Here is a 13,689-nt window from a genome sequence, read left to right as displayed (position 1 = left end):
GTGGGAGGACAGCCCTTCCTTTAGATGAGGAGGTATGTCCAATGGCTTTTTCCCTGATGAAAACAGAAGTTTTAGTTATTTGCTAAAAAACAAGGGAGGGCAGTTGAGAGCCTGGAGAATCAGAGGTTTGACGAAAGGGCCACGTGAATGGGCATGACGAGGAATAAAAGGATAGGGAGCGGCCAGCCAGGCGACACAAGAGCTAAGCAAGTGGGAAAGCACCTAGCTGAGTGTCACATAAGTCACAAGCTACCCTCTGGGTGTAGAGGGGAGAGCAGGGTGGGGTGGGAGGCGATTTTCTGAGCAGGTGTGACAGAAGGGAGTGAAGAGAGCCAGTAAGGAGTGAGAAGGGTGTCGGTCACTTCCTCCTTATCACTACTTCTCAGCTCAAGTGAGCGAGTGCTAGACTGGCCTGGGGAGAAGACAGAGGGTCAGATGGCAGCATCAAGAGGACAGAGGAGACTGGCTGAGGCTGCAGACGGCTTAGGAAGGGGTGCAGCTTCAAAGGAGCAGGGACCAGTGCCTAAAGGCAAGAAAAAGGAAGTGGGGTGAGGGAATGGGAAGGCCCTGCTTTACCCATCTCCTAAGGTGGTAGAGAGTAAGCAGTCATCACTCCATGCCTACCAGGGAAGCTGAACCTCAGAGGGGAGGCTGATCTAATACCGAGACCACCTGTGTATGTTTGTCCTAGCCTACAAGGCTGGGTCTAGTAGATAGTGAGCTGGAGAGCAGAAGGGTGTGATGAAGGGCAGCCTAGATACGCAAGGGGAAGGGGAAGTATAGCAGGAGACTTCCCTGAGAGTGTCTGCAAAGGAGGAAACATCTCAAGTGTTTCACCTGGAGTGACAGTCATTCAGGAAAGGTCCATGGGTTTATAAAGAGCACAGCAGACCTGGGAACTACTGAGCAAGCCCTCTGGGGACGGCTTGAAGAGGCCAGAGACCACTGTAACCTACTGAACACCTCAGGAGAGCAACTTTGGGTGGGAGCAAAGGAAGGTTGACCATTCTCTGAAGGTAACAGCAGGACCTTTCGGCTCACTACTTCAGGCTGCAGAAGGATCTTGGTTGTCCTTGGGCTGGAAAGATGGAGAATCACTTCTGCCTTCTAGAGCTCTAGGGTTGTTTGACCACCCAAGAAATGGAACTGGCTGACTATCAAACCAAATCTCTTCAGATGGTGGCTCCTGTGCATGGCACCGTGCAAGATGCAGCTGGAGGCAGGCAGGCGAAGTTAGGAAGCCGCAGGTGGCAAGCCATCCAGCTCAGGGCTCCTCTAGCAGCAGGGCTGTCCTGAACAGCCCCGAGGACTGGTTCGTTCCCATGGCTTCAGTTATATCTCTGCTCTGACAACTAGTCTCACACCTGCACTTGCACTTGACTGTCTCACGGGAACCTGAGTCAACGAGCCCAACTGCATCCAGTCTTCCTTCTCAAACTGCCATGTTGCCTCCGGCACAAGCACCATCAGCATTCTGGGAGACACCCGACTGTGTGTCATCCTCTCATCAGAATACCCAAGCCTGTCACTTCTGCTGCCCTCACATCTCTCCAGTCCCACTCTCAGTCACCTCCCCCTTGGTCTCGTACTTCCCTGCCCTCATCTTCCCACATGCTTTCTATACCACCACCGCACTGCAGTCAAAATACAGCCTTGACAAGTGTACTATCTGACGTCACCCACCCGCTGACACGCTCTCACCTGGAGGCTGGTCAGAGCTGATCTTCAGCAGGCTCTGAGACTGTCTTCTGCCTCCACTACCTGCCCACTTGTCTGCCACTTCCAGCTGTGGCTTGACCACGCTGCCTGTGAGATGTGCTGTGCCTGCTACCAGGAGAAGGGACCCCTGGTGAATCTGTCCTCACTCCCAAGGACTCAGATGGTGAGTCAACCTCTAGTAAAGCCACTTCTGGGCGAGAATGGGCACTTCCCTCCCTCTGGCACTTGTCCAGGTTTGTGTTAGTCTCCTCACTAGACTAAGCTTCTCTCTGGTGGGAACTTAACTGTTACATTTTGGCTCCCAGTATTTGTGGAAGTAATGCTGAATGAATAAATGACCAACTGTAGCAAGTCCTCAGCTTGGAGGACTTGAGCAAGCAGCTTGCACCTAAGACATTTCCTTCTCCAAATTCTTGCCCCCAGGTTTTCCCTGACCTTGATGCCTCCCAGATTCATCCAGACCTTCCCATAGCAGTTGAGCCATACCAACGATTTTTTTGGGCAGCCAGCACCGATCACGCCCCGAGGTCTCAGGGCTTGGAGTGAGGGATTCCTGGGGAGGAGAGGCAGGAGAGTTGAGCTCCCCCCACACCCACCTTCTTTTTCAGCTTGTGCCGGGCCCGCTTGGCGGCCCTGGCGCTGTTGGGGACTTTGGGCTCCGTGCTGTTGATGAATTGCAGCAGCTCATCCACATCTCGGTGGTCCACCGCTGGCTCCCCAGGGATCCCGCCCAGGGTGCCCCCCTTCATGGGCAGCTCCTCTTTCCGCCTGGTCAGCCTCGAGCGGAGCTTCTCCCGGATCTCAGTATAATTCCGACTCGTCGGGGCAGCGGGTGGCTGGGGGAGGGGAGGTGCTGACATTACACCCTAGGCCTGGGAGGCCCATAGCACTCCCACCCGCTGGCACCATGTATGTGGTGAGAAGCCAGACGATTATTCTCTCTAGCATCAGCCACCAAGGCCAAATGACTTCATCCTCAGTAGGCTCTGAGCTGAAGCAGTGGTCGGTGTGAAGACGGCTCGGTGACCAAGGACTGGGGAGCCAGGGAAGCAGATTTGAGCCCGGGCTTCATCACTTGGAAGCTGTATGACCTTGGGTGAGCCACTGAGTCTTTGTGAACCTCAATTTTGTCACCTCTAAAATGAAGATAACAATTCCTAGCTCAAAGGTGACTAGTAATTCTGAATTATTTCCACGTCTCCTATTCTCAACTGCTCTGCCCTAGCCAGCAGCCTCTTCCTTCTCTCCTTCCGAGACTTCTGAATCGCTCCCGTCTAGGGACAGCATGTACCCTGATCTGAGCCTCCTTCTTGGTGCCCTTTGGGCTCATGGCCTGAACCTCAGCTGGCTGCCACACTTGGGGAACTTTTTGCTCCCACACTGCCTTCATCTTGCACAAGCATTCACTTCTCTGTGATTACACACATATATATACTCATCAGAATCATACATAGCTTTCTCTCTGCTACCTCTTTTTCTTTTGCCTAAAGAAAAAAGTCAGTCTTAAGAGAAACCACCAGAACACAGCCAACAAAATGTTAAGAAAACCCAATCTCACAAATGTGCCTTGAGGTTGAAGCAAGCAGATGTAGGTGCAAGGACTCTCAGTCCCAGTGTGGCAATCACTGCCATGAGCAAAGGGTCTCTCCTCTGCCCCCTGGCTGCCCAGCCCTCTCTGCCCAGGCAGGCTCACTCACCGCATTGTGGCCGAAGAACTCACAGTAGCAGCAGTCACAGAACTTCCCATCGCGTGGGTGGGTGGAGGACGAGGTGCAAGAGCTGCGCTCAGAGCTGCTATCCTCTTCCTCGCCCAGACCCTCATCTGCCTCACAGGCCAGGCCACTGTGTGCAAATTTGTGCCCTTTGCACCCAGGGTCCCTGCTGCAACGGAGAAGGGCCCAGAGGTGAGAGTAAGTGGTGCAGGCACAGAATACAGCAGGAGCCAGAAAAGTGTCCCGATCCCCATCACCATTCCAACTGCCTTTCACCTGCCACACCAGTGCCTCTGGTAAAGAGCAGAGCCTGATAAGTGTCTCTACTGCCTCATAGGCCATCACAAATGCAAAGTCTGACTGTGGAAGTTTCCTGCATATACCTCTTTGAGGGCAGTGTGTGGGTACCTCTCTAGCTTGCTGTTTTATCAAGCCTTGCGATAATGGGCTGTTCATCATTTTCTTTAGACTAGGTAAATAGACAGTATGTACTTAAATTCTGGAGGAGTCCCATGACACAGCACGGCAACCTTGCACAGCAAGTGCTTGGCAAGCAGGAATCTGAACTTGTGGGTTGATGGCTCCTCTGGTACAGCCCCAAATGATCAATGAAAACTTTCTACTTTCCCAGGGTCCTCACAACACATCTGTCTGGCATCTGTATCAGCAGGTAGAGCTTCCTTAATCAAGAGCTCTGTGATGAGAAAAAGCAGATTTGTCTCCTGGGAGCTATAAACCACAAGAGCTACTGCCTGGACCCAGAAACGTCCTCAGCATGTTATCTAGCCATCCTTGAAGTCCTAAAAAAATCAGCACCACTATCCCCTTTTAATAGTTGAAGAGACTGAGGCTCAGGGCACAGTCCAAAGTCCAACAGATAGTAAACACAAACCTGTGTTTCCCTGTGTACAGAGTTCATGCTTTCTCCACTTACTTTCTGCCTCCAGACTCTGGCAATAAGTTGGGGCAACTTATATTATATACAATTTCTTCCTAAGGTAAAGATGAAACTGGCCGAGAGGTCCCAGAATCAGAGCTGGGAAGAACCAGAGCCCTATGATGGGTAGGTCAGCAACAGCTGGAATACTGCAGAAGCTGGACCCATGTTTCAGAGGAAATAAGAGTAAGGTGACAGTCTAGGACAGGCCAGTGTAGCCCATGTCTGTGTTGGAAAGGTCAGCAAACACATGGTAGGGTTTAGAAGAGGCAGCAGAAGTTGGGATCAATGGTGCCTACAGTTTATTCCAAGCTCACATTTCTTCTATTACATTAAGCGAAATTCCTTTTAGGAAAATTAAAATATTCAGTTTCTGAAGATACATACAGACCACTACTCTTTATTGGTGGCTACATGGATTCAGAGAACCCTGTAAAAAGCAGTTCCCCCACCTATTCTCAGGGCCTTCTGCATCTACCACAGAGGGGAACCCCCAGCACTCATATGCACTTGGGTGCTCTCTCCTCTCGCTGCCTTCACTCACACTTCACAGTAGGTCTTTCTACAAAGTTGAGGCTGGCCTTGAACTCTAGATCCTCCTGCCTCCACTTCCCAATTGCTACGATTATAGGTGTGCAGCACTGTGCGTGGGAGAAAGCAGTTTGCCAATGTGTGTTAAGAACTCTCCCAAGAAACAGTGATGAAAAAGTCTAATAGAGGAAAAAGCTTTAAGCCAAGACATCTTTAGATGTTGGTTATAATGTTAAAATGATAATGTTCTGCAACTGGAGACCAGCAAAATGAACTATAGTTAATATTCTCCAGCCCCAAATACTGAACATTAGGAACAGAACACAGGAACACACTACTACTACGTGAAAACTGCAAGATCCAAGTGTGTACTGACATCATCAGCACCATGTGAAAGACATGTGAGTTGACAAGTCCAGAGTGGTGGCTGCAGGGCAGTGAGATCTCAGACTGTGGAAGACAGATAAATAGCCAGGGTCAACCTAGAAAACATCTGCCTTCAATACATTCACATTCAAATAAAGCCAACAGAACCACAGAGCTTCCTTTGGGGCTACAAAGGGCCCAGATCTATTCAAACACAGACTTAGGATGCTTATCACAACAGTATTTTTCTTAGTTAAAATCTGGAAATGAAAGCCAGGCAATAGTGGTGCATACCTTTAATCCTTGCGCTCAGGAGCAGAGGCAGGAGGATCTCTATGAGTTTGAGGCCAGCCTGGTCTACAGAGTGAATTCCAGGACAGCCAGGGCTACATAGAGAAACCCTGTCTGGGGAGGAAAAGTTTGGAAATGAGCCAGGTATGGTGGCACACACCTTTAATCCCAGCACTCAGGAGGCAGAGACAGATGGATCTCTGAGTTTGAGTCCAGCCTGGTCTACAGAACAATTTCGGGACAGCTAGGAGTAGAGACTCTTGTCTTGAAAAAGTAAAACAATAACATGGCTAGTTAAGTTTTAAAAGGAGTTTTAATTAGGGAAATGCTCATGATATTTAAAAAGTGTTGCTATGCAGGCCAGAGACGGCAAGAAATACCTGTAATCCCAGTAGTAGAAGGCTAAAGCAGGAGACTCACAAGTTACAGGCTAGCTTGGGCTACATAGCAAGAACCTGTCTCAAAATGAAGAAAATAAAAAAATGCTACATAAAATATTTATCAAATATAGACCAAATTATGTCATTTATATACAGAAGTATCTTCAAGAAAATAGGCCACAGTTCTAGAAGTTTCTCTTTAGGTTGTAAAGACCCTTTTCTTTTTACATATGAATTGTTCTAAGCTTAAAAAAATTATAATGAAAAAACCCTTAATTTAGAATGTATTTATTTTGGTGCTGAGTGTGAACACAGGACCTCATGCACGCTAAGACTGTGGTCTAGCATTGAGCTAGTACTTCCAGCCCAATCCACACTTTGATTTCCATCCTAAAAGTGTTCTTGGCAAGTCTTCCATAACTCTAGGCTCAGTGAGCAGGGAGTGGTGCCTTTCACGCCACTCACTTACCTGTGAGTGCTAGGGAGTGGCTGAGAGCTCGGTGGTGGGAGGAGAGGCCCACCGCAGTGCCCACCGCAGTGCCCGCTGCAGGGGTGGCTGCACCCAGAGAATGGTGGAGGCATCTTCAGGAGTGGCATGCTGGTGGAGGGCAGATGGGGGCTCTGACAAGGCCCTGGGGGGTGGGTGGCAGTGGCAGCAGCCACAGGGCACTCTGAAGCCTGGACAGGGAAAGGTGCTGCCGGGGTGGTGGGCAGCAGGTGTGGGTGGGACGGTGAGCTGAAGGAGCCAGGGTGAGAAGGAATCAGAGATGCTGGATGTGGGGGGTGGCCGGTGGGGCTGTTAGGGGGAGCAGTGAGGTCTGAGTGCTGGTGGTGCTCCGAGACAGGGAAAGCCTCACCTGTAGGTGGAGGGGAGAAAAAGGGGTCAGACCTGGGAAGGAAAGCCCGCAGGCTCACTGCCGCATCATCCTGTTTAATGTGGCCAGAGGGCACAGCCTCTCAGCACAAGGCCCCTGAAAAGGACATGGATAGCAGGTCTGCTGGACAGGTTTGAGTATCCCAAGCCCGAGGAGGCTGTGGCTCTGCTTTGGTGTGAACAGAAGATATTTCTGCCGTTTCTCTGGGTCCTTCTAGGAGCTACTTATTATTGGACATTCCTTAGGCCTGAGAAAGGAAGCTATAGCAACCTTGGGATCTGCGTCTGGGCCACATGGACCAGAGCAGCCAAGGTATGCCTGACTCCTGGGAGGTGACAGATCTCTGACTAATGTAGGAAAAAGCTCTGATGACTCTCTTCAGCACGGACCAAGATAACTGGAGTTATGCATTCAATTCACATAATTTTAGAACAGTACCATTTTGAAGAACTCCATCCTCCATTTAGAATTATGACAGTACCATTCCAAAGGCTTTCCCCTCTGGGTCTCTGAGCATTAGCATTGTTTAAGTGGCCTGCCTGCCACCTGCTAGTCTCCTGTGGTTAAGTACAGTGCTGTACAGCTATCCCTAAGGTAGACAAACAAAGTCCAGTGAGGCCAAGGAAGCAGAGGTAGCTCAGGTTGTCAATGGTATAGATAGCAGGTGTACATGATCTAAGTCTCACTTCCCTATGGGCTTTCCCAGGCCCCGTTCCTCAGACAGTATGAGGACCTCTCCTAGACCCAACGTTAAGCCAATAACAGCTATGGGGGCATTCTTTTTTTCTCTCTGGGCAGTATAACTTCAGAGTCTCGCAGAAGGTCTTCCAGGGACAAAGTCTAGGTTGTCTCTACTGCCATCAGAACAGGTCTACATTTACTTATTTTAATAACCAAGTTTCTCATTGACTGGGCCAAAACAGAAAGGCAAACAGCTATCTACCTAAAGGGGCCCAGTACTTTCCGGAAGCAGCTTAAAGACTCACCAGGGATGGCAGGAGGGCTCCCAAGCGAGCCGCCTGGCACAGCCCCGCTGGAGTGTGGGGAATTCCAGAGGCCTGAGAGCTTATGTGCTGACAGGAACGAGCTGGGATCCCAGTCCCCTGAGTTCCCATGGCAGGAAGAGGAGGAGGAAGATGAGGATGATGAAGAAGAGGACGAGGATGAATGAGAGTCACCCCCACAAGACTGGGATTTGCAGGATGTGTGTGACAAGGAGATCTGGAAAGGAGAAAGAAAAAGGCTCATGGTCAAACAGTGGGGCTGCCCTGTCCTTCAGGCCCTTAGTAACGTTATGACTGAAGCCAATAAGCACAAGTCACGGTGAACTATAATCAAGGGCCAATGAAGTACTTGGAAGGGACTCTAGTGTTCCCAGTTCTGTGGCTGTGTGGATCGCAGGCAGAGAGCGTCTAGGGCAGAGCCTGTCTATGAACATGGGCCATTTGTGTGTGTGAAGAGCCGCCGACAAGATGAAAAGTCTTTGAATCACAAGTGCAGTTTAGCACTCATGCTCCCCCTTCCCCTTTCTCCTTCCTTCCTTCCATTTATTTTTAAAACTTTTGAGGCTTTATGTGTATGAGTGTTTGCCTGAATGTGTATCTGTGCACTGTGTGCACACAGAGGCCGGAAGAAGGCAACTGATCCCTAGGACTGGAATTACAGCAGGTTATGAGCTACCATGTAGGTGCTGAGAATCAACCCCAGTGCTCTGAAAGGGCAGCTAGTGCTCTTAACCAGTGAGCCATCTCTGTAGCCCCAGCCTTTCATTAATTTTTTACTTTTATTTCTTTGGGTTTTTGAGACAAAGTCTAATTCTCTATGTAGCCCTGGCTGTCTTGGAATTCACTCTGTAGGAAAGACTGGCTTCAAACTTACAGGGATCTGCCTGCCTCTGCCTTCCAAGCACTGGGACTAAAGGTGAGTGCCACCACACCCAGCCCTTCCTTCTGTTTATTAGGAATATCTGTATATGTGTAGAATATGTATACATGCATGTGTAAGTGAAGGTGCACATGTGCCATAGTGTACAAGTGGGGACAACCTTGGATGTAGGTCCTCACCTTCCACCTGGTTTGCTACAGGGTCTCCTTGTTGGTTTGCCATTGTGTAAGCAATGCTAGCTGGCCCACCAACTTCCAGGGGCTGTCCTGTTTCCACCTCCCACTTTACTGCAGGAGCATGGGGGTTACAGATATGTACTATCACATGTGGCTTCCTGTGGGTTCTGAGGACTATAATCAGGTCCTCAAGCTTGTGAGGCAGGTGCTTTGGAGCTTTTACCCACCAAGTCATCTCCCTGGCCCTCCTTTCTTGTTATTTTTCTTCCCAGCACACACAAGACAAACATTCTACCACCGAGCTACATTTCGAGCCCCAAGTGACAAGTCTTGAAAATGAACTGATTCTGGGTAAATGCAAGTCTCCAGGGGAAAGAGAAGTGAAGTCTGGCTGACATGCCTCACAGACAGCAGTCTTCCACGGCTCCCAGCTATTACTGTTGTCTTCTGACTGAAGTACATCTCAGACCCTCTGACTCATCTGTGTCATAGTGGTGGCCTTTCCAACAGCCGTAGGCTGAAGGCATCAGGGTCAGGTGACAGGACAGGATCAGGATCTACCTCCGTCCACTAGCAGGCCCATGTCTTCTTCCTTCAGATCTAAACCCAACTTGCAGACATTAAGTGCAGCCGGATGGTTTCTCAGAGCAGCCTGGGCAGAGCTTCCTGAGGCCAGGGGAAACAGCCTGACTCCCTTAGGGAGGAAGCAGTCCTGCTTTCAGAGGTCACCTGTCAGCTGTTACCTACCGCCACTGCACGTTCTCCACCTGTCTGCCTCTCATCTTCCTCCATGCTCTTTCGGCAACTCTGGCAGACCCATAGAGGCATCTCGCCTAGGAGATTCTTGACGAGCTTTGGCATGAAGTCAGGGGGCAGCTTCTCACCCTGCAACACCAGTCCATTTTGTGAAGGGCCTTCTTCCCAGCCTTTGCGCTCGCGGTGACACAGCAGGCAACAAGTCTGCACAGACTGGCTGGAGGTGGGGGGAACCTGTCCAACACACAGACACAGGGGTTCCCAGGAGGGGGAAAGGCTGTCCTTAGAAATGATGCTAACAGTATTCATAACACCATTCATTACGTGCCAGGCACTGGGATAGGCACTTTATCAACATAATTCAGCTTTAGTCCTGTGACAGCTCTGCAAACAAGGTGTTCTTATTCCCATTTTTTAAGATGAAGAAACAGATTTCAAGAAGTTAAATGAGTTGCCCAAGGTTACAGAGCTAGTGAACGGTTGAATCCCAGTAAATCTGACTCCAAAACTCATGCTCAGCTGTCCTCAACATCAAAGAACAGAGAAGAGGTTTCTCCCTCTCTGGAATGCCTAGGAAGGGCCACAGTTCTATGCAGGCTACAGATCAGTCCTCACCTGAAAGGAAAATGGATGTGCTTTTTCTGGAGAGACGAACAATTTCTTTAGTACTGCAGCAGGAGTTTAGAATGACAGACCCTGGTGCCCTTTTGAGTAAGGATGGTGAAAAAAACCTAGACTCTGGGGCCAGACAGACAAGCACTCTCACCTCAGCCTCAGCATGAATCAGCCGACGATGACCTTGAGCAAGTTATTTAACTCCTCTGAGCTCTGCTTCCTACCCACCTTGCAGAGCTGTGCAGAATGCTGCATGCCATAGCTCAGGCCCAGATCATGACTTGGCCTGTTTCTTCCCCTTACAACAGATCGGATCCAGTCATTTAAGTTTTAAATTTTCCTTTCACAGTGGGGTCCTAACTGGGAACCTAATTATATTGATAGCCCAGTTAGCGGTTTTCCTCTGTTTTCCAACTCTAGTCTCCTTCCACTGACCCTGCACATGGCCCTGTCACTTCCTTTGGGCCAATAGGATAGTGTTAACAGACATGCTGGCAGCACCAATCTGAACAGTGTGTATGCACTTCTCCTGGTATCCTTGCATGGATAGCCTGCCAAGACCTTGTGCCTCTGCCACTCCTGCCCATCTGTGGGACTTGAAGAAAATGAGTGTTCTTAACTAGTCAGTCAGCTGACAGATCTATGAGTGAGCCCAGGTGAAATCCCACCAAGCAGTAGATTCAGTAGGAATAGGAAGTGGTAGTGTTTAGAGGCACTGGGTTGCAGGGTGGTTTGTTCCATAACTCTGCATAACTTTCAGATTCACCCTCCACTAGGTAATGTGGAGGGTGCCATTGTTGTTTCATGTGACATCACAATGAGTTGGGATCAGAGTATCCTTAAGTCTGCCATGTTGCCATCATACTAACCTGGGTCCCTGGTTTCTCAAAAAAGAAAGGAACCAGAAGTGACACTAGAAGTATAATGAAACACTTGGGGAAGGACAAGGAATGTAGAAAAGAGTACCACAAGTGGAATGGATAAAAGACACAGCCAAAACACTCTGCCAAGGGGCTGTCTCAATGCACAAGGCAGCTGCTTAATGTTAAGTGTAGACAGAACTCATCTGTCATCTCACAGGCATGGAAGATTGATGGAGGAGAATGGTTTGAGACATTAAGGCAAAGGGGGAGCTTTTCTTTTCTTTCTTTTTCTTTTCTTTTTTCTTTTTTTTTTGGTTTTTTGAGACAGGGTTTCTCTGTGTAGCTTTGCACCTTTCCTGTAGACCAGGCTGGCCTCGAACTCACAAAGATCCACCTGGCTCTGCCTCTGGAGTGCTGGGATTAAAGGTGTGCGCCACCACCGCCCGGCTTTTTTTTAAACACAAGTATTTATTTGTGTGTGTGTGTGCACATTTGGGCACCCGTGTGGCGGTCAGAGAACAAGTTGCTGGAGGTGCTCTCTCTCTCCTTCCACCATGTGGGTCCTAGGGGCTGCACTCAGGCTGTCAAGCTGGGCAGCAAGCTCTTGCACTTGTTAGGCCCTCTCCCAGGCCCCGGAGGGGGACTTTCTGAGAACAGTTCTTAGTACGTTTCTCAAAGCCGTAAGGTGAGTTGTAGTAACTGCAGGTGTGTGTGGGGGGAACCAGTACACAGGACTTCGTTCCTAGTGGTTTAGTGCAGAGCACCACAGGCAACACCAGGATGAGGATCTTCGTTCGTAACAGCTCCTGCTTCACTTGGACATGCATGAGGGTCCTAAAATCATTACACGGGGTGGTTGTTGCTGGGTTTTTTCTTTGTTTTGGTTTTTGAGAGAGGGTCTCATGAAGGTCAGGCGGGCTTTGAACTCATTATGTAGCAAAGAATGGTTTTGAATTCCTCATCTTCTTGCATCTACTCCTAAGTGCTGGGATTATGGGCATGTGCCAGCATGTCTAGCCATGAAAAATATTATGAAAAGAGTATAAATCTTCTTTAAATCAATCTTTTCTATCTCAGTGCTAGAGATCAAAACCAGGACCTGTGTATTTACATTTGGGGGGCGGGTTTCGAGACAGGGTTTCTGTGTGTAGCCTTGGCTGTCCAGGAACTCACTCTGTAGAACAGGCTGGCCTCAAACCCAGAGATCCATCTGCCTCTGCCTCCCAAAGGCTGAGACTAAATGCATGTGCTATCAATGCCTGGTTAATTAATGCTTTTAAACAATAATTCAAGTGCATAATGTATGCTCCTTAGTACAAAAAATGCCTTCTCAAAGATCTCTCAGGGCTAGAGAGATGGCCCAAAGGCTGCTTGCTCTTCCAGGGGACTTGGGATTGATTCCCAGCACCCACATGGGAGCTCACAACTATCTCTTAACTCCATTTCCAGGGTACCCAATGCCCTCTTCTGCCCTCTGCTCTCCATAGGCATGTACATGGTAGTCATACATGCAGGGAAAACATCCATACACATACATTTTAAAATACATTTAAAACATACATGTTTTCTGGGGCTGGAAAGTGGCTTAGAACACCGGCTGGTCTTCCAGAGATCCTGAGTTCAATTCCCAGCAACCACATGGTGGCTCATACCCATCTACAATGGGATCTGGTGCCTTCTTCTGGCATGTGTATATATAATGAACAAACAAATCTTTAAAAAAAAAAAAAAAAAAAAAAAAAGACTGGATTTGAACACATTAGAGGGAGACTTCTTATTTAATAAAAAAACGTTTTCTATCTTCTCTTTCAAAAGCAAACAGAACTCTTATCATTTGAGTAACAAATGTGAGCCAAAGTGACTGTGGGTAGTGCTGTGGTGCAGTGGAAACAATGGCTTTGGTATTAATCCTGAGCTACCATCATTTAAAGCTGTAAGCCAGGCAGTGATGGCACATGCCTTTAATTCCAGCACTTGGGAGGCAGAGGCAGGGGGATCTCTGTGGGTTTGAGGCCAGCCTGGTGTACAGAACTAGTCCCAGGACAGCCAGGATTGTTACACAGAGAAACTCTGTGGAAAAAAGAAAAAAAAAAAAAAAAAAAGGCTATAGGATACTAGCAGGTCCTCCTTACCCCTCTCCTCATCTAAAATGGGATGAAGTCCTAACTTGTAGGATCAGTTTTGAGAAGGAAATGTGATGGAGAGCCGCACCAGTGTTAAACAGGCGGCACTAGGAAACAATGCCCGGTCACTGAACTTGTCAGACACAAGGAATGCGAGAGGACTTGGTAGACACCTGTTCTGTGTGGGGGTGGGGAGACGGGGTTGGGGCTGACATGGTCTCACACTGTAGCCAAGGCTGCCCGCCCTTGTAGAAATCCTCCTGCTTCAGCCTTCTAAGTCCTGGGATTACAGTCATAAACCTCCAGCCGGGTTCTGTTAAACATCTTAACTTCTGCCTTTAACCCCCAAATATCAAACGCTTAAGGCTCCCAAATACTTTGCACTTCCCTCCCTCTCCCTTTGCTAAAGGGAGTCTTTTACTTAAGACCCTTTATCCCCATTTCCTGACAAATAGTTGAGT

At 48.9% G+C, this 13,689-nt stretch overlaps 1 protein-coding gene across 7 annotated transcripts in view; it reads right to left on the bottom strand.

The window, feature by feature from the left end:
• The window catches only part of Fam193b (family with sequence similarity 193 member B), a 34,553-nt gene that overhangs the window by 8,046 nt on the left and 12,818 nt on the right, over positions 1–13,689 (bottom strand). For 2 of the 7 annotated variants that reach the window (XM_037205692.1, XM_028863492.2), the window contains 5 exons: positions 9,619–9,861; positions 7,798–8,032; positions 6,406–6,793; positions 3,417–3,600; positions 2,316–2,555 (listed from right to left, as the gene is read on the bottom strand). In XM_037205692.1, coding sequence (XP_037061587.1) covers positions 2,316–2,555; positions 3,417–3,600; positions 6,406–6,793; positions 7,798–8,032; positions 9,619–9,732 — 1,161 coding nt within the window. In that variant the 5' untranslated portion in view covers positions 9,733–9,861. Of the gene's footprint in view, positions 1–2,315; positions 2,556–3,416; positions 3,601–6,405; positions 6,794–7,249; positions 7,356–7,797; positions 8,033–9,618; positions 9,862–13,689 lie in introns of those variants that run through there. The other 5 variants (XM_037205691.1, XM_028863499.2, XM_037205693.1 and 2 more) reach the window with 5 other exon arrangements.

Source organism: Peromyscus leucopus, chromosome 5 (genome assembly GCF_004664715.2).
Source record: "Peromyscus leucopus breed LL Stock chromosome 5, UCI_PerLeu_2.1, whole genome shotgun sequence".
NCBI lineage: Eukaryota > Metazoa > Chordata > Mammalia > Rodentia > Cricetidae > Peromyscus > Peromyscus leucopus.
Note: the sequence above shows the minus strand (reverse complement) of the source record. Positions and strands in the feature narration are given on the sequence as shown.